The 24027-nt window shown below is 40.6% G+C and overlaps 1 protein-coding gene across 1 annotated transcript; it reads left to right on the top strand.

The window, feature by feature from the left end:
- The first annotated feature begins 256 nt into the window (after positions 1-256).
- Positions 257-21386, top strand: PARD6B (par-6 family cell polarity regulator beta). The gene is made up of 3 exons (XM_060230797.1): positions 257-721; positions 7315-7537; positions 17433-21386. The coding sequence occupies exons 1-3, from the start codon at positions 653-655 to the stop codon at positions 18260-18262; spliced, it is 1122 nt and encodes a 373-aa protein (XP_060086780.1). The 5' UTR covers positions 257-652; the 3' UTR covers positions 18263-21386.
- The last annotated feature ends 2641 nt before the right edge of the window (positions 21387-24027 follow it).

The following is a 24027-nucleotide window of genomic DNA, read 5'->3' as shown; positions in this document are numbered from 1 at the left end:
TATTCTCCTATTGGGCTAGAAATAATTATTCTCCTGTTTTTCTACTGGAATAGTACAAGTATAATAACTCTACAACAAGATGCCAATAAGTCTCTCTCCTCTACTAAATCCCAGGGAGAGGGAGATTTCACAAGCAACCAGCCTCCACCCAGACCTTGGGTAAACTCCTATGAAAACCCACTCACGAGGTGCGCATGCGCCTCCCCCATCCCTTTCTGTGGAATCCAGCCCAGCAGGTATTCCTTTACTAGGCGCATGCGCGCCGCCCGCCGCTCCTGTCAGCAACACAGCAGGTGCTGCTTTCCTTCCTCCTTCGAGCGAAGCGACAGGTGCGCATGCGCGGTGGCTCTGCAGGTGCGCCGGGGCTTTCCCTCCTCCGGTTCCGCGAGCGGGGCTTGGCTTCGCGCATGCGTGCGGCGTTCTCTCCCCTTTCCGCTGGGGCTGCAGGTGCCAGGAGGAGGCAGCTGGGCAGTGGCCCCTCCCCCGTCTTCCTTGGCTGGCTCTCCGAGGTCGGGCTCGCTGCGACGGCGGCTCAGACAGAGGCGGGAGGCGGCAGCTTACGGCTGAGGGGTGGCCGCGCTCGGAGCCGCCGCCGTCCGTTCTTATCCTGTCGCATCACCATCACGGAGCGAGCGGAGGGCTCGCCCACGGCATGAACCGGGTCCAGCGAGGCGGCGGTGGCGGAAGCCGCGGCCTCGGCACTATGGAAGTGAAGAGCAAGGTGAGACCCTGCTTGGGCTCCGGCAAAAGGCGGCGGAGGGATTCGAACTTAGGTCTGATCTCTGAGAGGGATTCGGTTTGTATGGCGAGGGGCTCATAGCAGGAAGGAACTACTCGCATTTCATACTCTAGGTGGGCTATGGAGGGTGTGCTGGGCGGAGACGTGAGAGGATTTTTGTAGAGTGGGGTCATTTAATGTAAGGCTTGACATTGCTGCCTGTTTTCTGTAGGGAAGAAGTACGCCTGCAAAATGCCTCTGAGCATTTGTGGAGTGCCTCTCATTCACGGGCTAGTAGCCTCAGCCAGTTGGCCAGCTGTACCCACCCACATTTTTAACTGGATATAGAAATAACTCTAGAAAGGTAGCCGTGTTTATGGACTCTGGGGCTCAGACTCACTACCTGTTTTGAGTAGTAAATATACAGGTTCCCATAAGTGGGTCCGGGTGATATGCCTTTGAGCATATGTGTGTGGGACGCTATTCCAGCAGGAAACAAAAATTGTGACTCTTTAAAAATATATATTTTTACCCAAACACAATTTGTTTCATGAAAGCTTATAATGGAATCAAGTATTTTTTAGTCCCTAAGGTGCCACAAGGTTCCTGTTTGCTTTTGGATATAGCAAAGTTCTTAGGACAAAGCCAGAGACCACAGTTCAATTTGGAGTTCTGTGTCCTTTCTTCTAGGAACTCTAAGCATGGATGGGGGAAATGAGAATGATTATATAGTAAGGAGGAGAAGTAGTGCCAACTTTGTTCACTGTCTCACTTAATGGAGGGGGGAGATGAATGTTCATATAGTAGCTCTTTTTTGTTCAGCGAACCCAAATGCCTTGTGATGGCCTTGATTTTTTTTTTCTCATGGCCTTAATATGAAGCATTTATTTTGGGATTAAATGTCGGAAGGACCTTGACTTTGAGAGCACGGTGGTAGTTTGCTTCTAGAATAAAGTTGAGTAATGAATTTGAGTGAAGATACATTAAAGATACGTACTGAAAGGAACTTGGTTATTGCAAAATCACTTAATGCCCATGACTTATCAATTAGTAGTGCTGTTATATTTACAGGTGGTGTGACTGCAAGTTAGTAAAAGATCAAATTTCTGTCATGCTTCCAAAAATATGTAGTGGATGACTAAAGAAGGAAAGGTGTTAGTTATTCATAATTGGCATGAACCAATTGTGAAGGAGTTTACCTGTCTGACTTTCTGAGTTGATTCACTTCCCCCCCCAGTTACATCAGTTGTCGGGCCGGGTGACCTTAGTACCTAGTGTAGACATGTATTTTTGTCCTGCCTCAGGAGGATCTCAAACCACAGTGGCAGATCATGAGCCACAAAAGGGGCAATTAGAGGTAAAAAGGGAAATACAACATTTGTTGGACAGGCAACTGTATTTCCGTCAATACTTGACAAATATGGCTGTCACTGTTTCTCAAGTAAGTTTTGTCCAGTGTTAGAGGAAAAGGAAAGGTCCCCTGTGCAAGCACAAGTGGTTTCCGACTCTGGGGTGATGTTGCTTTCACAATGTTTTCACGACAGTCTTTTTATGGGGTGGTTTGCCATTGCCTTCCCCAGTCATCTACACTTTCCCCCCAGCAAGCTGGGTACTCATTTTACCGACCTCAGAAGGATGGAAGGCTGAGTCAACCTTGAGCCGGCTACCTGAAAACCCAGCTACTGCTGGGGATCGAACTCAGGTTGTGAGCAGAGCTTAGGACTGCAGTACTGTTCCAGTGTTAGAACATCGCCTTTAAAAGGAGGTTTTAGGGGCTTGTTACAGATCTGGTTTGTCTGGGGAGGTATTCATTCGAAGCCTCCATTGTATTGATATTGCTTGAGTGTTGTTTCTTTCTTTCTTTTATACATTAACATAATGTCCTGTGGCATGACACAATTGTTACTGATGCGGTACTTCCTATGAAAGTTGATGTGCTAGAACATCAAAAGCCACTATCAGTAATCATAAACAATTGTATGGGGGGCAGTGTTCATTTCTAATAGGTCTGTGCAAGTCACAGTTGAGTTTGTTAAACACTTGCATCAAATTCTTTGAAGATAAAGAAGATGCCCCTTTCAGCAAATGAAGTACCTTTTTTGTTTTCTGCACCCCCTAAATTATTAAGGTAATTCAGTTGTAACTCTTTTGCTAATCTTGACACTTCTCAGATTGTGACCTTTCTAGTTGGAGAGATACTTAACTATAGATGGAGGTTAAAGAGGTATATTATATGGTGAGGATAACCTTTGGAGAATCTTAGGTTGCTTGACAACACAAATATTTGTGGACTTTTCAGAGCCCCTGTAATTTAGCAAAATAATGTAGGCCAGCTGTGTTCATAGAAAATACTTACCCTGGGGTGATTTTAGAACCTTATTATGTCAGTGAGCACACCCTGATATACTCTGTTATAGATTAAAGTGCCCTTTCATTATTTGTACAATCAAGCCACAAATTAAACAGATGAGTTATGGTGCACCAATGGCTTATAAACAACAGGATGTGTCTTATCTCAAATTGTGGTTATAACGAGAGATTTTTACCACTAATTTAATGCTAATTGTTAACTGTGTGCAGATATGTCTCATTATACTGTTTTGCTCTTGTGTTTACCATTATTCTTAAACACCTACAACAAAACCACTGTTCTCATTGCTTAGCATAGTAGTAATTTTCTAAGCTTTATACGTACTTAAAATCATCTTGAAGATGACACATTTAGGAATGCAAGGAAGAGCATCCTCCCTCATTCCTAAATGAAGTGGTCCCTAAAACCATTTATTACTCATTACTCACAGTTTCATATAAAATAAACCCTGTTTCCCTCATGCTTGTTATACCTTTTTCCTTTGTCTATTTTTGTTGTTGTCATCCAGTCATAGATGATTTATGGCAACCCTATAGGGTTTTCAGGGCAACAGTCTAACATGGCTACTAGCCATGGTGACGGAAGGGAACCTCCACATTGAGAGGCACTAAACCTCTGAATCTCAGAGCTGGGGGCAACTTTGGGGGAAAGCCTTTATGCCCTGTTGTTGGCCTTTCAGAATAACTGGTTGGCCACTGTGTGAGACAGATTGCTGGACTAGATGGACCATTGATATGATCCAGCAGGGCTCTTAAGGTTTTTTGAGGTGGCTTGCCATTGCCTGGCTCCATGTGATGACCATGGTATTCCTTGGTGATCAGCCATTGAAATAACAGCCAGGGCCATCCCTTTTTAACTTCTGACAAGATCTGGTTAGCCTGGGCTATCCAGGTAAGGGCTTGCCTAGATCTGTGACATAAGTTGTAAAATAAAACTGTTAGGACCAGCCACCGTTTACAACACGGTCACTTTCCGTATGTTAAGGTTTGCAGGCTTATAATTGATTAGTTACACTTTTCTCATTGATGAAATGGGAAGTCTTTTAATTTATAAGGCTTAAGTGACCACTGATGCTCACCTAGCAAGTAGCTCTTCTGATCTAACATACTTACCAGATTAGTTATAATGTGGAAGGTGTGTAGTTGTTGCTAGGAATCCAGAGAGTTAGAAGTAGTGCTTCTCTCTGTGTTGTGAGGGTGGGTGGGATGTATCTCATTTTGCCAGTGCTCAAAACAGCAGTTTTCTGCTAGGAGGACACTGGGTTGCAGATACCAGTGATATGATTTGGCACAACATGCTTGCTTGTGTTTTATGAACTTTTGATACAGTTAATTTTTAGAGGTGCTTTCCATTATTATTATTTATTATTTGTTTATTTATGTTCCGCCCATTCCCCATTGGGGGCTCAGAGCGGAGTACAGCAAATTATACCACTAAAGTGTGGGAAAGCTTATTTAGTCTCTTTAAAAATTAAGACAGGTGGCCAGGACAAACAACATGGCTGCTTCTGCAGCAACAACGCCTTACCATTGCTTGATCTTTTAGCTTTTAACAATAATTTTGTTCAAAATATGGATGACTATATCTGAAAGAAATACTGTCTGGTTTGTGAGCAGGGAAGGGGAAAACACCAAGACAGAATTCTCTCACCTTCTATATCTGCACCTCTTTCAATATATAAGACAGGATAAGACTGGACCAGGCTAGCAGAAGAATGGCACTAAAGATAAACTCAAGCCAGAAAGGCCCTAATCCATTTTCTCAGGTTGTCACCACCCCCTTCTCATGCTAAAGCAAAAATGTTTTTGACTGCTCTGGTCAATCTGAATTGCCCAGTTCTCACTCTGTATTTCTTTGTATTATATTGATTGCAAACTATTATACTGGATTTAGTTTAGGTACAGTTAATTAACACTGAGAAAACAGGATTGGATTTTGCTTAACAGAACAATCTCCCTTCAATTTAAAAATTGCAAGTGAATAGTAAATATAAATTTATGCCAACACTATAATTCCCTTCTTAATGTGAACAACGTTACTTTGGCAGCTTTATTTACTTTGTGATGCATGGAGGTGAAAAAAAAACAGAATGACTCATATGTTCTACTCCTTTGCAGCATAATGTTAGCAGTGTTGTATGTAGAACAAAGCTATTTACAGTAAATTCCTTATATTTAAATAAGGACACTTAGGCAAGGGTGGAGTGCTGTGGCTAATTTTAAGTTCTCTTTCTGTCATGTTAAGTATATGTGATGGACTGAGCTGTAAAGAACTGCTTTTTATGGTTTTGTGACCAAAATACAAATTAAAATGGTAATTTTGTAATCCTGGAAGTTACTGAGAAACACACAGGCAAAATGGGCGTGAACAGATACTGTCATAGTAGTTTGTAAGTGGCACATTACTGTAAATGCCAGGTTTGTGGGAGTTGTTTCCTCTCTGCCTTAATTGCCAAGAAGTTAATTGGAGTTGTTTTGTCTCTTTTGACTTTCATCAATAAGTTGTAGATAGTTTAGCAAAACTGTTATGCAACTTCCATCTTAAAGTTTAAAAAAAATGGCTCTTGAGAACTGGTACTGTTAGCTACTACTGAGCAGTTTACAGATGAAGCACACTTATTTCAGGGTATAAGATTTAACCCAGATCCCTTAAGTCTGTCTGTGCATTGAGGCTTAAAGTAATCATGTTAAGATTGCCTGCCTAAGTAAATGTTAAATTGCCAGTAATTAATGCTCCTATTTACTGCTGTGTTATACAGGCTGTACCTGGGAGAAGTAGCTGTGTTTGCTGGCTGCAGCCAAAATACCATATTATTTACTTGAAAGTAAGGATGCTTCCAACTATGATGATCCCCTTTAAAAATGTTACATGTAAAAACAGTATTATTATTGGACATAACTGTGTATGCAAATTTAAGACAACCCCCTCTTTTTAATGACCTGCCTGTGGGGAAAAACTTGTCTTGTATTTGTGCAGATACTGTAAAAATGTTGAGTCATCTTAAAATGACTAACAACCTTATTGCAGCACTAGCTTTTGTGAGCCAGAGTTCACTTTGTCAGAAGCATGCAGTGGACTCCAGTTTACAAAAGCGTATACTGCGAATTCATTATGAGCCGAAGGTGCCACAACACTTAGTTGTTTCTACAGATTATATTATGTACTGTGGGAAGGAATAAAAAGTAGACATGATGGAGATGTTCGGCAAAGCTTTTAGATGTATCAGTTTAGCCAGCCATCACCAGTTTGAAAAGGTTGTTTTTGTTTTGTTTTTTATATGTGATTACTCATCTTAGCTTCTGATACTCTAAATCAAGGTTCTGCTTGGTCATACAATAGCTTGGCACAGTGCATTCCCATGGAGTTCTGTAAACTCATTCTAGAAATGCAGGATTGGGGTGTTGCTTTGAATCATTAGGAAGTTACACTAGTCTCTTTTGTAACTTGAGTTATCTTGGCTTGAGTATTTGGATTCAGAAGGTTGGTTGATAGAATGATAACAAATCAGAAGACCTGTGGCACCTAAAGACTAACAGCATTTATTCCAGCATGAGTTTTGAGAGTCAAAGCTCATTTGTTTTGTTTTGCTACAATGGACTAAAACGGCTACTTCTCTGGAGTTGTGATAGAGTTATGACTCTTGTGGCTTTAAAATTCTGGCAGACTTCACCTACTAGGATTAAACATGACAGGAGGATGTCAGTCATATGAATCTCCTGTTGAGTTCTCCTTCTGCATGAGCTTTCCTAGTATAAGCAAATAATCAGTTGGGTAGAAAAATTAATGCTGTTGAGTACACACATTTGAAAATAACATTCTTATTAAGCGGCTGTGTTGGATTTGTTATTCCCTTCCTCCATAGCCATTAGGATAGAGCTGGCTACAATTATAAGTATATAAAATAGCTTAAGTCTCTTCTCATTACCCTTTTAAGATTTTATGTGTCAAAGATAAGGCTTAGTATCTGCTCCTTTAAGGGTCCCCGAGTAGGCACCTTACTGCACAAATAACCGAACAATATCTTCTGATCTAGGGTCATGCTGCCTTAGCAAAAGAAATGGAGTACCTTTGACATTTCTGTTACATTAATGGCCTGGATTTCAAACTATGTGGTAAGGAAGGAAGACCACCTAACAGTACAGCAGTGTATGGATTTGCATGAATAAAACTATAGACTTCAGTCTCTGAGCCTGTCTTTCAATGTTGAAATTTTATTTTATTGCAGTTTGGTGCAGAATTCCGTCGCTTTTCTCTGGAAAGGTCCAAGCCTGGTAAATTTGAGGAGTTTTATGGATTACTGCAACATGTGCACAAGATACCCAACATCGATGTTTTAGTTGGTTATACAGACATTCATGGAGATCTCTTGCCTATCAACAATGATGACAATTACCATAAAGCAGTTTCTACAGCTAATCCTTTGCTAAGAATTTTCATTCAACGAAAAGGTAAGTGTCTAGTAGCAGAACCTTCAGTGAGCTAAGCATTGTCCTGACATAGTTAAGTCAAAGCAGTTGTTTTGTGTAGTTCAAAGTAATCCTGTACTTCAATATCAGATCTGTTCCTCCCCCTGCCCTCTGATCTTTGCTGAGGTCACACTTAATTGAAGGATAAGGAGAGTGGCATAATTTTAAGTATTCCTGGTGGTGAATTGTTTATGTAATTTCTCTCCAGTAAAAATGTATCCTGTGACCAGACAATGTTGTGGTGTTGTGTTCCATCTCATTGCATTTCCTGCACTGCACAGAAAAGAGCAAATTGGGGAACTGCCAGGAATACATTAAAGAATCCTTAGGAAGAAATGTTTCTTAACTTCAAATGATATGTAAACTTCTACTGTTTTAGGCTCTATATGAAAACATTTGATTTCAACACTCCTTACCAGCTGCTGCCCTCTGTATTCTCCATAAAAATACTTTTTCAGTGCGCTTCTGCAATGTCTTAGCTGACTAGTTTCTGCTCCAGAACCATTTCACTGGCTTAAGTAGGAGAGGTACTGCCTGTAAGAGAGAGAAGGAAAGGTAACTTGGAAACTTGCAGTTTTTCACTTGGGAAAGAGAGCCCCCCCCTCCATACACCAAACACGTGTTCGGAACTGAATAGCATGCTTTTCCCAATGGGACGAAATATCATACTCAACAGTCTTGTAAGCAAGGGATCAAGAATTAATATGGACATAGAAAGGTGAACAACAGTCATCATAGCTACTGTCTGGAAACACAATTGTATGACAATGCAAGAGTTGGGATTAGGAACAGAGGCAGATGTGATGAGGAACAGAGCAGAGGGAGGTAGAGGGTAAGGGAAAGAAAGATTAGTCAAAGCCAGCTGGGAAGCTGACACACTTATCCTTTGGCTCAACCCTTTTCATAGCCATACTCCCAGCATTTGGTGCATTTCGTATTAGTATATAAAGCCAGAGGGAAGCCAACATCTTTCCAAAGCACCTGTAGAAAGGTTAAAATGCTTAGAACTGATAAAAGGAAGTACTTCTTCACCCAAAGGGTGATTAACACGTGGAATGCACTGCCACAGGAGGTGGTGGCTACAAGCATAGCCAGCTTCAAGAGGGGATTGGATAAGCCTATGGAGCAGAGGTCCATCAGTGGCTATTAGCTACAGTGTATTGTTGGAACTCTCTGTCTGGGACAGTGATGCTCTGTATTCTTGGTGCTTGGGCAGGGGGGCACAGTGGGAGGGCTTCTAGCCCCATTGGTGGACTCCTGGTGGCACTTGGGTTTTTTAGCCACTGTGTGACACATTGTTGGACTGGATGGGTCATTGGCCTGATCCAACATGGCTTCTCTTATGTTCTAAACTAATTTTGAAATGTATATTAACTGCAGCTTCAGTGTACGCTTGGTAGCAAGCCTAGGTCTGTTGTATGCTGTATGAAATGGGCCACAGATAGTATTGGGATCCCCAGGCAGTGAATGATGGATCAGCACAAATAAATTTGTCAGGTAAAAATCCCAGCAGCAGCTATATACATAGCCGTTAATACTGTGTCCTACATTCTTAAACAACTTGAACATCAGGGGTCTCAATTAAGAAGAAAGGGTATTTTATGGTTATTAGAGAGGAGCATGCTACTGCTGCCAGTCTATCTCTAATATGGTTGTGAATTAGGAATTATATTATTAAAAAGCATTTATTTTTCTGAAGACATATTCAGCAGAACATGTAATACTATTTTTGCTACAGACAGTGGATTTAGAACCAGGATTTGTCAGAAGATGCTGATGATCACAGATCTTCCTTACATTCCCCCCCACACACAGACCAGCAGTCTTTTCTTACCCCAGAAAAGTGTTTTTCCTGGGACTGCAAAAGCCATGTGGAATAATAGACACACTGTTCAGTGGGTTGCAGTGAGGAGGGGGAAGGGAGTGAAATAGGCCTTCTACCTCTTAAGAGCTGTGCAGACAAGATAAAGGAGGGAGCAGTTTCATCCCTTTCAGATTCCTTGCTGCAGCTCACTCACCTGCTTGGCTATTCTAAGGTCAGAAGGGACTGCTGTGGGGGGTGGGGAGTGGGAAAGAGCCAAAATCCTTTCATGAGCAGATTGTGCATATATCCCTTTTTTAAAAATTGATGTCTGCTGTCTTTTTCAGCTCTCCGTGTCACTTTGTATTCATAAAAAAATAAGATGCTAAATTGTAAGAACTCTTGAAGCAGATTGATCCATAATATCAGATTCAGCTATTCTGCCTAAACCTTTTCAATAGCCATATGACTGGAGCAGATAAGCCACTTTGTTTGGGATTATTACGTGCATTTGAACACCTTAAGTGTCTGTGTGAGTCATTTACCTGATAATCTGCACATGGTACATTCAGCATTTTCTGTGACATGCTGTAGGTACAGAGTTCCATACTTATATAAATTATCCTGTCTTAATTACATAAGAAACAGGTTGAAGACAATATGCTTCTGTTTTTTTAAAACCCAAAATTCTAAAAAGATTGAAGTCCTCAGCTTAGACTTTCCATAGTTTCTAAATGATGAGAGTTCGACAACCAGTATGTCATAATATACTTGTTCAGTTACTTAAATCATGAGAAATTTATTATGGTGAAAATTTGGCTTCAACTAATTTGTTCCCTGTGATGTTTAATTTTAATGCTGTTGGTGGTAAATCTGAATCCAGTCTGTTTTCTAAGATAGCTAGAGAAACTGCAGGGAAAATACTTTCAATTCTTTGTTTGTACACAAATGTAGTTTGTACCTCATTGAGCATTATTTGAACACCCACTTCTGTTCTTAGAGCTACATCTAGTACTTATGGTGTATAGGTTGAAAATGCAGTAAGGCTGTGATATTTTCTTGGTCGCATTGGATTGTTTGGTGCATTAAAATATGTGTTTTGTGGGTTTGAATTGGCTAGAAATGTCATGGCTAGACTTTGTCAATTTTATCTAGAATTGGACCTCATGATAAAACAGTACTGGAAGGGGGAGTTATACACAAGTTATCATCTGCTGTGTTGAGATGAAATGCTTGTTGAAATTTAGCATTCAGAGGGCTAGCTTTAACTACATTCAGTAAAATACTCTGCACTGAGAGAATTTAGAAAAGATTTAGAATCAGTGCTGGAACTCCCAACTCAGCTACTATAACCTGTTTATACAATATTTGTTTCTAGTCAGTTGCAAGATACAGGATTCTCGTACCAATCTCTGTTGTATGACAATTCTAGTTTAAAAGCCAAGACATATACGATGCTGATACATGTAAAGAATACATTCAAGAGTGGAGGAGAATGGAAATATTGGGAAGTCCAGGATTCTGGAACCTTGAGAAAAACCTAGAAATTAGTTTGCTTTATTAAAATGTTATATTAAATGTATGAATATAATTCTAGTTAAAATGTTTAAGCCTGAAAGCAGAGGTTCTCAAACTCTGCATATTCATCATGCGGTATTAGGTGGCTAGTTTTAAAGGACCAACCCTCAGTCTTAAGAGAGCTCTAAATTTTTGTTTAGAAGTGTTAGTATAAAGAAGTATTTATGGAACAAGTGCAGTGATTGTGCTTTGCAAGTGAATAACCATTATGTGTTTAAACTCTTCACAATGTAAATGGGTGTATACATAATCACTTTCAATCTATGGAGTTCGAAGGTCAATGCTTTCTAATGGATGTTTCGCATGCTTTCTGAGTAGTTGAGTAACTGTAACCAAGAAAAGACAAAAAGAACACAATTGTATTTTGCTGCAAAAAATTTTTGTGCATGATAAAGGTGTGTATTCAGTCCTAGGAACCGGTCCAATTAAAGCTTTTAGGTAGCACCTCCTTCATCGGTCTCACATGGCAGCACGTAGACTCAGTTTCACACCAGTGAGTAAGTACACCAATTAAAAGCAGCTCACCTTTGTGCTGTATAGGCATTCACATTATTTATGGTTAGCACTCATTTATGGTTTGTTGTCAAAAAGGTTTTCTCTGCAGTTGTAAACGGATTAGTTTATGTCAGAACAATGGTGCCTTTGTGCTGAGAGAGATGGCTTTAAAGAACTGAAGTGCTTTTGAGTGGTTAAACAGTCAAGCTGCCAGGCTGAGTTTGTGAATATCACTTTTATGTCCCACACGTTCTTGCTTTGACATGTAGTTGTGACACAGTTTTTAAACCAATGTGCTTTGGAACCATATAGGTGGCACATCTGATGTATGCCATAAAACTGTCAAGGTGTCAGATTGGTTCCAGTGCTTTGCCCAGAATAGTCGTTCATAGCAAAGTGTGTTATATGGTTACTTAGAACTGAAGGAAAACACCAAGCAATAAAGTTAAAAACATGGGATGCCCAGTATAGTTGTTTGTTTATTTTGTTTATTTCCGTTGATTTATACCCCTTGAACAGCTCAGGATAGCAGGTGAACTTCTAAGTTTTACTTTTTTTTCTAGAAGAGCAGATGTTGCTCAACTGGCATTTTTCTTCATAAAATAGGTCCTGATTTCCGAGGCTACCTTATATATCGTTTATACCTACTGTATCCTACCTCTAGCAGTGTAGTCATTGCATTGCTTTCATTTTGCTTGGAAACAGAACATGTGCACAAGAAAGCCACTTGACTTGGATAACTACATCTCAGTTTCAAGTGCACTGCTGCATTTTTAAAATTGCTTCCTGATAAGCACTTTATCTGCCTTTCAGAGTTAAATCGCTCAGGTACATGTTATTTGACAATATGAAAATCTGTTTCGTATAAACTACCAATTGTTTCTTAAACGAAATGCTGAATAAAAGAAGTTTAAAATGCAAGTATTTTTTTCTTTGTGCTACCTTGATTTTTCAGTTATGCTGTTATTGAAGGAAGAACTGGTATTCATCAAGGCAAGCAGTCAGTGAACTTTCAACCTGGGCTGAAGCTGAACTCTGGAAACACACTTTATAATCATTGTTTCAACTTTAACCTGGGTTAAAAATTCTCTCATCTAGTACTGCCTTGTTATAGTTCTCAAAACATTCATTCAGTAGTAGCTTGTTTCATTTGTACTCACTTTGTACCTTTCATTTCATAATAAGAAATGTAGAGAACTCTGGTTTCGATTTCACAGTGCTGAGTGGAAATATTCACATTTTTTTGGTTTAATGAGTTTCCAAGACTTTATTCAAATTGTTATTAAAAAATTAAGAATATAAACATTTAAATTGAGCATTAGCTTTGCTACTGGGGTACAAACCAATTTTAAGTCTTAGGAATCTAGGCCACATCCGCACTGCAGATCATCCCTTTAATCCGATGAATGTGTGCATTTTTGAGAACTGCGGTTTTCTTTTTTCTTAAGTTTCTTGGGAGGGAGGAACTTGGTGCAACTTGCGAGACAGAGAAGCAGGAATAGCTGCAGCCTGCTTGTATTATTAATGAAAGACCACTACTGCTTAATTTCATCCATCTTTATATTTGGCAGTACTCTTGAACGAGTGCCCATGGATCTACCCGTTAATAGTTTGTGATAAAATAAGTAGGAATTTTGTGGTAGCCTAAATGTTTAGTACATGAGCTAGAGCCTAATTCATTAGATGCATGTAGAGCATGGGCACACAACATGAGGACTGGTGAGCCACATTGTGCTGCCCAAATTCTCACTCTTAAAACTCCCCCTAAACTAGTATTCCAGCTCACTGATGATGACTGCCTTTACCAGTTTGATTCAAATGGCTTCTGTAATGAGAGTGGTGGTAAGCTACTGACATCTTCCCATCTGCTAGAAAGGCTCCTTACTTCAGGTGAGCAGCATCAGGTGTTATTATGTCATCTAACTGGCCTCCCAGCACTGATTGCCATCTTGATTGCTAAAAATTAGGCCAGTACAGTTGATATCTTTTGGACACCTAAGCTGTGACAAGTATGTCTTAATTTATGTGTCCGCACCATCCATGCTGCCTTGAATTAGTTCTGAGCTAATGGCTTAACTGTTTTAATTTCTTAACTGTTTTAACGGTTCAACTGTTTAATTGTTTGATTGTTGGTTTTAATTGTTTTACCATGTTGGAATCCGTCTTGAGCCCACTATGGGAAAGGGCAGGCTATTTACAGAAATAAATAAATGGAAGGTCAGGCATTTCCCTTTATGAGGACTGTGCAGGAATTGAGTGTTGCTGAATATAGCTTTGCTTCCCACCTCCACCCAACAGACCTGACTGCCCTGTAGCTTGTCTTAGAAGAAGGCTGTATTCAAAAGAGACAGTTTACAGAAGAAAACATATAATGGCCTATTGAAAAAGGGGTCAAGTACACTTCAGAACACATTTCAGAACACAGAACTGTCGGCTCAAACTTAGGATTGCCAACCTCCAGGTGGGTCCCAGAGATCTCCTGGAATTACAACCAATGGCTGGACTGCAGATATCAGTTTCCCTGGAGACAATGACTGCACTGGAGGGTGGATTCCATGGCATTGTATCACTGAGGTGCCTTGCTTCCCCACACTTTGACTTCCATAGGCTTCACTCCCAAGTCTCCAGGAATTTTCCAACCCACAGTTGACAAACCTAGCCAAACTTGCTGAAGTTTTTTTTTTTTGAGGAAGTGATATTAAATTTAAATACAAGGCATTTCAGATGCATGTTTTTAAACGTCCATAGAAAGTTAGCAGACAATGGGAGAATATTGTAAACGTCTGGTTTTCTTGAAGCCAGTGCTTGGGAGGGAATGGAGAAAGGCTCTGTTGTGCCCTTTTAAAACCCAACATATTAGTAAAAGAAGAAATTTCCCTTTTGCAAGACTCTGGGATGCAACAGAAGTTTCCCATGGGTGAAATAATTTCAGTGGCGGGGAGGAGTGTCAAACACTTGCCCTCTGCACAAAAATTGGTGGTGGTGGAAAGTGCTGTCAAGTTGCAGCCAACTTATGCTGATTCTGTAGTGTTTTCAAGGCAAGAGACATTCAGAGGTGGTTTGCCATTGCCTGCCTCTCCATCCCAACCCAGGAATTCCTTGGTCTCCTGTCTAAATACCAACCAGGACCAGCCCTGCTTTAGCCTCTGCGATCTGATGAGATTGGTCTATTAAACATGTTCATATTAAAACTTTACTACATAAAGATTTTTAATTAGAAAATACACAATACTAACAAAAGTAAACATTGACGATCACTCATGATATTATCTTAATATAAATTTAGTTTCCAATTGGCAGATTTACTTTTTGTAGTTGTAGAAACAACTTCTTGAAGCTTTGTCAAACATTTCTGCCTCTAGCATTACAATTGAACATCTCTGTCTCAAGATATTTGGCTTAATCTGTCTTCACTGATTTGACACAGAACCAGACACCTCTGGAGTTTACATCGTCAAGCCCATTCCTCGTATTTTAAAATTTAATTCTCTCTTGTCTTTGAGCTAAGAAGTATTGTATAGTGAAACGAACCAATATGCCTTTCAAGTTCTGCAGGTTCATTAATTTGCCTTTTCTGATGGTAACTGATATTTATTATCTATCAGGTTTTCTCATTCTTGCCACCATGTTCCTTGTAAAGGGGTGTGTATGTCCTAATCTGACTGGCTGGGATTGTAAAAGCAGAACAGTATCAGCCTTTGAGAATTGTTTGTAGATTTATTGGTAAAGTTGATTGAGTTAAGGCCAACTTGTTGCCATTGTTGGCCCTTCTGTGTCCTAAATAATGCATTTGGCAACTCTAAACAATGATACATAATAAAGTTACAACCCTATGCATGTTTATCTAGGAATAAGCCCTATTACGTAATCGTACATGGGTTTAGGCCAGAAAACAATACATTAAAACCAAACAGGTATTCTGTACTGATTTATATCTGGCTTTTTGAGTGCGAAGCCCTTGACAGCATTCTTCTCTTCACCCCAGTTCACACTATATCAGTCTCCTGCTGCTGCTGTTTCCATTGGTGGCTCCAGAAGGGCAGCCGCTGGGTGGTGCAAGCTTTTAGCCCCTTTCTTCGAGAATTTAGGAATCTTTACACTCCTAGAAATCAAACAGTGAGATTTCAGGTGCTGTTCAGACACAGATGTTGGAAAGCTTATTGGACCTTTATATGATGCAGCAGGGGGAGACCCAGTGGACGTTATTTAAGCCTCTTATGAACTGAGTACACACTTTCAAACGTGACTCAGAATCTTTAGTGTCATTTTGAATACTTTGGCAGACAAAGTAATTATTGCCTGAAGGTTTGAAAAGCAGTGCTGTTTTGAAAGCTGGCTGGACTTGCACATTAAAGCTCTACTGGGAACATGCATGACTTGGGAGGAGGGCTTGTTATTTACTCTATGCAGCCAGAGTGGCAAGCAGGTTGTATTTATTTTATTTCATCTCACTTATACTGTGGCTTTCTAGCCCAAGGGGACCCAAAGTGGCCTACATCGTTTGCCTCTCATTATATCCTCAAAATAACCCTGTGAGGGTAGGTGGGTGTCTGCTCCAAGGCCTCCTAGCAAGTTTCTGTGACAGTGGAGATTTTAAAGCTGGATCTCCCAGATCCTAGTCCAGCATTCTAACCAGCACAACTCCACGCTGGCTCAAACATTGACACTTTCTCACCAGTTTGCTGTGAGTAAGAACTGTAAGAATTCAGGCAGCCTGTATGAAATGAAGAAACAGTTAAAAATCAGATTTTAAGAAATGCAACACCCCCCCACACACACACACACACTGTAGACAAATCAGCTGATCACGAAAAAAGAACCATCAGCGTGGTCAGTTTTTTGCAGACTCCACAAAGAAGAAATGCAGATGTCCAAGAGAAGCAAGCTTCCCCCTCTAAAACCATGCTGAAAAGAATAGAATTGCTAGCCTCTTATACCATTGTGTACTGGACTCCTCAAATAGGAGTTCAAAGAAATGTCATTCTTTGGATGAGGAGCTCAGTTGATCCTGAAGGGTTATACGCTACAAAGAGAGATTTTCCCGTGTTATGATTTTTGTACTTTTTAAAATGTGAAGATCTATAGCCTATAGTTGTCATAGGTATATAAATTTAATTATTTGAAGAATACAAATAAGGCTTTGTCAACATCAAACCATTATTTTTAGTTCTCCTGCAAACATCCATTTAGCACTTTCCACACAGAGCATTAGAGCTCCTAAACATGACTTTTCAGCTTGAATCCAGGGCATTTGGGAGCAACCCTGTGCTAGGAGTATCATTGTATTAAAATATGTTACTTATTCAGTCTGTTGCCAGTCATTTTACCTACTCTGAATGAGGGGCAGGGAAGGGAGCTGGTGGAATGGTATTCATTTTCAAGAGATTAAAACCAGGTCATCTGGCTACTTTCCAGAGATCTGGCAGTAGTAGGTCCACTGGCTATTTGCCCTTCCTCATTCTTTTTATTCTAATGCACTGAAACTTCAGAACAAAAACATGCAACACAGATAATTACATTTGAAGTAAAGAATTCTTAGTGCATATGTTCTAAACCATTGACAGTTCTTTAAAATGCTTTTGAGTAGTGTTTTTTCAATTTTTAACATTTCTGCTAAAAAAGAAAAATCTTAGAACAAGGACATTCTGATCTACAGCCATGTGCCAGATTGAGTTGGCTGCATCAACATTAACACACACACACACACACACCCAAGTACAGGCATATGCAGTCTTTTCATTAGTTGCATATGAAAATGCATTTTTACAAACAAATGCTTGCCTTATGAACTAGTTGCGAGATACTCCCTGCTTGTGACCTATAGTTTGCTACCCTTGCTCTCTAGCTGTTTCAAATTTGACCTTAGAATAGGCAGACACCAGGTAAACAGGAAGAAAAACAGTGCATGCTGAAAACTATTTATTGCACATTTTGGGGTGGATTGAGTTTGGGTTTCATTTTGCACTGTCAAAAATGACTAACATGGGGCTTCTATTTTTGCAGAAGATGCGGACTACAGTGCCTTTGGAACAGACACCATGACAAGGAAGAAAAATGTCTTATCAAATGTATTGCGGCCAGATAACCATAGGAAAAAGCCACACATTGTAATCAGCATGCCACAAGATTTCAGGCCTGTGTCTTCCATTATAGATGTGGACATTCTTCCAGAAACACATCGCAGAGTGCGGCTTTATAAGTATGGAACTGAAAAACCTCTAGGATTTTATATACGGGACGGTTCCAGTGTCAGAGTGACTCCTCATGGGCTAGAGAAAGTACCTGGGATTTTCATATCCAGGCTTGTTCCTGGAGGCCTGGCTCAAAGCACGGGCCTACTGGCAGTCAACGATGAGGTCCTGGAGGTGAATGGTATAGAAGTTTCAGGAAAGAGCCTTGATCAGGTGACAGATATGATGATTGCAAACAGTCGTAATCTTATAATTACTGTGAGACCAGCAAACCAGAGAAACAATGTTGTTAGGAACAGCCGGACTTCTGGAAGCTCAGGACAGTCTACAGATACCAGCCTTCCAAGTTACACTCCAAGTACAGTGCCGCTCTACCAGCCAGAAGAGGACGACAGTGACGAAGACGATATCATTATTGAGGATGATGGTGAGCCCCAGCAAATTCCAAAAGCTGCTCCTTCCAGTGAGAGTCTGAATTCGCTGACACATTCCGAAGCCCATCATGAATCAATGCAAAATGGCTTTATTCCTTCTAGAGAAGCAAACTTATATTGTTCCTTGGGCAGCATTAACATGGAGTATGAAATGCAGGATTCGGACCGAAAGTCCTTAGAAGAAGATGGGACTATCATAACATTGTGAAATTATACTGATGGATTTTTGGTTGAAATGAAGAGGCCATACCAGTTTTTTTACTTGGCTGTACAGCTGTAGTACATACCTCTCAGTTACCCTACTCCAGTGGCTGTCTTTCCTTCAGAATGGAGTTGAGATACTTACAGTGTGATTTTCAGTATCTCTTTCCTTTGGTGTCTCTGTTTGATAAATATGTTTTGGAACATGAGCTGGTTCTTACAGTTTCAAGGTAGGATTGTACTCCTATGACTAAAAATTATGCAGGTGTGTTCTGTTGCCAACTTTCGGCGAACTTACCAAATTGTGAGATTTTGAGAAGGAGTTCCACAGTCCATGGGTTCTCCTTCAGTCTAGTCTGGTTGCGTGCACTGTCATTCACAAAACAAATCTGCACAATTATAGTTGTGATTTCTTTTTCTTTTTTTCTTGAAATCATGTGAGAACCAGCCTGGAGGAGCTTATTGGAGCATAAGAATGTTAATGAAACAAATTAGGCATGAGCTTAGTGCCGTTTTTAGCTTTTCCTGTTACAATCATTTGTGTAATCAGCAGATTATGAAAAGCTTAATGATAATGGGTTGATTGACTTCAGTTGTTATAAAATTGAACTAAATATTTACAAAAAGATGGGAATTACCAGTTGCTGAAGTGTCGGACACTGAGTGTTCTTTTTTTCTTAGTTCTTGACTGTATGTGATCTACTACTGGGGGGGGGGGATAAATTTCCATTGCCACATCATGTGGATTAGACTCAGTAAAAGCAATGAAGTTGCTTGTCTGATCCTACCATGCATGGCTGTGTATATTTGCCTTTTAATGAGAGAAACTGTGATACTGAAATGTTTGACATGATCCAAACCTGCTGGAACCAGTAGTTAACTTCAGCAGAAGTGGATTATGCCCATAACCTGCGTCTTAAAATAATCTTTTTATACCTTAATTGGCTCTTATTTTATGGCATTTTATACTGCTGCGTCTGTTATGGATTGAATTACAAATTGCATTGAATTACAGTATATCTAAATCAAACATAAGTGCTACTGATACAGTGTATAGCTGAGGAGATGAATGCTCTTCTGTAGGTGAAGACGTCCATAAAAGACAGTAAGTTGTATGATCATAAATCTGTCTGGAATTGTTTTAACAGCCTTCTGTCAGACAGAAAGCAGTCTTTTTATCAAGCCCTTAATGAAGGACATCTCTGTATTTATATATTTCTGGCATGCGCTTATACCCAGTTATTAATGTGATTGAAGTTCATTTGTTTACGTGAGGAAAGCATTCAGCAAACAGATGCAGTGATTTTATTGCACACCTTTTCATCAGGGTTGAATGTGTTCAGCCTACTACGGATTTTGATTTGGTATGTTGTACTGTAGATGAGGAAAACAGTGGTCTCTTAGCTTGCTGGAAGCATGGAAACCAAAAGATTAGTGTAAGACTTGGATGTTAACTTATTGTGGAAACAAACATATTGGGTTATTGTGCTGCTTAACATTAACCAACTTCAGGTTTTGTTTTTGTACTTGTACTGCTGTCATATGCATGACCACTTTCATATTATACTGCAACTACAAACTTAAGGAAATGTTATGTTGAACTGTTTCAAATTTTATTACTTAGGTTACTAGCCTCAAGCAGATAGCTTTTACGCTGGGATGGAGTTTAAGGAGTGTATTCTTTTGTTTTTTTAAAAAGAGAATCTGTATACAGTGCATAATATGCACAGGTGTGTAGAGCATAAAACAGTCTTGGCTTGAACCAGTTTTATGTCTAGTAAAATTAAATATTAAGGATTTGACAAAATCAATGAACACCAGAGAGCAGGAGGGTAAGCAAAAGTCTCCCTGCATTTTGCTATTACGACTGGCTGCACTGCATATTATTGGATGATAATGCAGTTGCCATGATGGGAAGTTTTGATCACTACCTTGTTTTTACTAAATCTAAAATCAATTTGTTGAAACGGGATAAATTTTAATTTTTATATATGAATGGTACTGGGCTTCAATATAAGTCAAATTCTGATTATTAGTTTTTCATACACTACCTCTTAGACTTTTAACTGTTTGTGTGTGTGTGTTTGAGTGTGTGCATGTGTGAAGGGAGAGTCTCCAGTTCGGGGATACATGAAGGCTTTGATATGTGTACAGTTTTTAACTATAAACTCAGAACTTGCGTTAAACTATTTACATTTTTATTGCAGGTTTTAAGATTCCATTGTATACATTCTCAATTCTGGATTCAAGCTTACATTCATATCATATGTATGAACTTGTTCGTCAGAGAATCAGGATTCTTTTAATGTTGCAGTCAGTTCAAAGAATGTAAAGAATTCAATTCCCCCCCCTTCATAGCAGTCTGAAGACAGATTAGCATTTTAAGTGCACCTTAACTTCAGCTGACCAGCATAAGAGATCCATGACTGGATCTTCCAATGTTTTCAGTTTTTTTAAAGCCAGTGGTAGAGTGGGTGAGGGTGATTTGGGGCAGGAGAAGTTACCCTGGTGCTGTTTCTTGGATAGAAATGATGCGCACAAGCAGGCCTTCTTAGCCCCAGTAGGGAAACAAAAGGCAGGCAACCTGAGAGGGAGAGACTTCTGTCTGGGAAAATGTGGGGTGAGTCAATAAAGCAAGCAAAAAAAAAAGCATTGTAGCCCTGATCCAAATAGCAGACTCCTACAGCTGTTCTGAAGGAAAATTAAAGACCATGGAAGATCCAGTTCTGGGACTCCTGCATTCCATCTTGTTGAGCCCCAAGAGAGCAAAATATGGTTAGGATAGTACACTTCCTTTGAAACTATTTTATAGTTCCAGATGAAGTCAGGCTAAACTGTGAAATCACTTGTTCTTCCACAGCTATTATTATTTAGGAGAATGTTGTCATGAGCTGTCTGCAGTGTCTACGTTTGTGACTTATGTGTTTTCTAATTAAAAATCTTTATGCAACATGATTTTAACATGAACAAGTTTAATAAGGTCGGATGTCAGTATTTTTCTTACCACTTTAATGTATAATGTACATTGGTACCACTAAATGAACTTTTGATTTTTTTTCAAAAATCATATTGGCACTAGCTGTATGTTAGTCATATTTTTACAGACACAATAAAAAACTGAGTATTGCTAATTTTAAGCTTCAGTGTTTTATTGCATTGGCTAAAGGTTCTCAGAAGTTTTTATTTGCAGATTCTCCCCGAGAAGGCAATATAATTGTGTTTGAGCAATCTCAGTGGTAGCCAAGGCAAAAGAAGGTTGTCAAGCTTTCTTCTATCACGGCACAGTCAGGCTGATGAACAGAAAAAGAAGCGGCTTCACATGATATACGGTACTTGAAGATTCTGAAGCAGGGATCACCAAATAGACCCAGCAAATGGCTGAAGTGCTCCATGCTTTGCCTCTGTATTTTACACATTTGTGTGCTGCCTTTTCTTTAGGCCCCCAAAGCAGTTTATGAGTAACCAGAGTGCACAGCACAAGTAAAGCACAAGTACACATCAAACACGGCTTCCAAACAAGGCAATATCACACTGTTCACTTGGCAGTGGAGGCCAATATGCTTTCTGCTTCAGGTAATAATAATAATAATAATAATAACTTTTATTTCTATCCCGCCCTCCCCGCCTAGGCGGCTCAGGGCGGCTAACAACAACTTAGACATTAACATAAATGATAAAACTTTAAATTTAACAATTAAAATTAAGCATAAAAACCAGTCAGTTAAGTTAAAATACATGATTTCCGTTAGCCTAGATATATATGAGTGTATCTGGCAGCGATTGAGCTGTTATGGCGCTGGTTCTGCCAGTTTAGGTAGTCTTATAGATGGCGGTTCTTACACCAGGCAACTCAGCAGTCAGTGTCGTTATAAGCTTGCCTAAAAAGGGCGGTCTTGCAGGCCCTGCGGAACTGGCCGAGGTCCCGCAGGGCCCGCACCTCCTCCGGAAGCTGGTTCCACAATGCCGGTGCAGCCGCTGAAAAGGCCCGTACTCTAGTATGTTGGAGTTTGACCTCTCTCGGCCCAGGGATGGTCATTTTGTTTTTACCCACTGACCTCAGTGCCCTCTGGGGTTCATATGGGGAGAGACGGTCCCTTAGGTAGGCTGGTCCTCGGCCATATAGGGCCATATAGGTATGTCTCTTTTAGGAATGCCAGCCTCCAGGTGGGACCTGGGGATCCCCCAGAATTACAGCTCATATCCAGACAATAGAGATCAGTTCCACTGAAGAAAATGGATGCTTTGGAGGGTGGATCTATGGCATTGTACCCCACTGAAATCTCTTCTCTCCCTTCCCCAAACTCTGCCCTCCCTAGGTTCTGCCCCCCAAAACTCCAGAAATTTCTCAACCTGGATCTGGCCACCCTATCCCCCCCCCCAGTGCCCACTTGTAGTCTGGGGGTACCTGGCAGCCCTAGTCCCTTTTGAAAAGCACAGTCTTACACACACTACAAAAAGGCTACCAATATTGGTGCTTTCTGAGCTGTCTCTGGCAATCTGTTCCACAATACCTGTGGAAGTGACAAAGCCAAGGAACAGACCCAGGCACAACATGTGGATGGGGGAAGAGGGTGATATAGATGCAGGAGAGAAAGGGCCTTCAGATATGTAGGTCCCAGCTTAAGTCTTGAAGTACTTTAAAAGTAAGAATCAACCCCATGAACTGAATTCAAAAGCAAGCAGGAATCTGGTGCTTCAAAAGTGCTGTGCTATGTATGTAGCAGCCAAGTCATATAGGCAGTATGTCACATTTTGCACTAACAAAAGATTTAAAACTTGTCTTCAAGGGCAGCCCTATGCAGAACACACTGTAGTAATAATCCTATGTTTTATTGTGGTGGAAAATACAATGAGCTCTAGAAAGAGACTGTGGGTGAGTGCCCCCACCCATTCACCCAAGTGAGGGAGGGCATTTGCTCTCCCCAACCTTGGTGTCTTCCTACCCACCAAGGTGACCGTTTTCTATAGGGGGATTTATAGGGGGACTTCAGCTTTCCATCTCCTCCCCGCTCTCTGCAGTCTCTACCTAGGAAAAGTATAGTCTTTCTCCACAGTGTGGACCAAAGCAGCTCACATCATTCTCCTCTCCCTCTTTAGATTTGTACAATAACCCTGTGAGGTAAGTTAGGCTGAAAGTCTGAGTGGACCAAAGCAGGAGGGAAGTGACACAGAGTCCACCATGCAAAACAGCTGTTTTCTCCAGGGGACCTGATCTCTGCCATCTAGAGAGCAGCTGTACTTCTGAGTGATCTCCAGTCCTCACTTGGAAATTGGAAGCAATGGTTCCTCAGGAGGAAATGGCTGATTTGGAGGGTGGAGTCTACTGCATTGTACCTGTCTCAGGTCCCACCCCTCAAAGCCCACCCTCTCCAGGCTTCATTCCTCAGATCTCCAGGAATTTTCCAAGCTGGAGTTAGCAACCCTATCTCCTTCCCAGCAGCAGTAGCAAGCAGCCAGGCATAGGGTATCCAACCTCCAGGTGGAGCCTGAAGATCTGGTATCACAATTGCAAACAGATCTGTCTCCCCCTGGAGAAAATAACTGCTTTGGAGGGTGGACTCTATGACATTATATTCAGCTAAGGCCAGGCCTCTCCCCTCCCCAAACCCTGCCCTCCTCAGACTCCACCACAAAATCTCCAGGAGTTTCCCACCAACCTGGAACTGGCAACTCTAGTCAGGACTGGGCCCAATGAGTTATCCCTCAAAAGCCAAAAGAGGCCTAGCACAGGCGTCCTCCCCCTGCCTTTTAGGGAGAGAACCAAGGTTGGGT

This window comes from Heteronotia binoei, chromosome 2 (genome assembly GCF_032191835.1).
Source record: "Heteronotia binoei isolate CCM8104 ecotype False Entrance Well chromosome 2, APGP_CSIRO_Hbin_v1, whole genome shotgun sequence".
In the NCBI taxonomy this organism is placed as follows: domain Eukaryota; kingdom Metazoa; phylum Chordata; class Lepidosauria; order Squamata; family Gekkonidae; genus Heteronotia; species Heteronotia binoei.
The sequence above is the reverse complement of the archived record's forward strand: the minus strand, read 5'-3'. Positions and strand labels throughout refer to the sequence as shown.

What these genes read in the sequence shown, in the direction of transcription:
- PARD6B (XM_060230797.1), top strand. Translation starts at nt 653, where the DNA reads ATGAACCGGGTCCAGCGAGGCGGCGGTGGCGGAAGCCGCGGCCTCGGC. An exon ending in CTATGGAAGTGAAGAGCAAG is followed by an intron (nt 722 to 7,314) that starts GTGAGACCCTGC and finishes ATTTTATTGCAG; the next exon opens with TTTGGTGCAGAATTCCGTCG. An exon ending in AATTTTCATTCAACGAAAAG is followed by an intron (nt 7,538 to 17,432) that starts GTAAGTGTCTAG and finishes CTATTTTTGCAG; the next exon opens with AAGATGCGGACTACAGTGCC.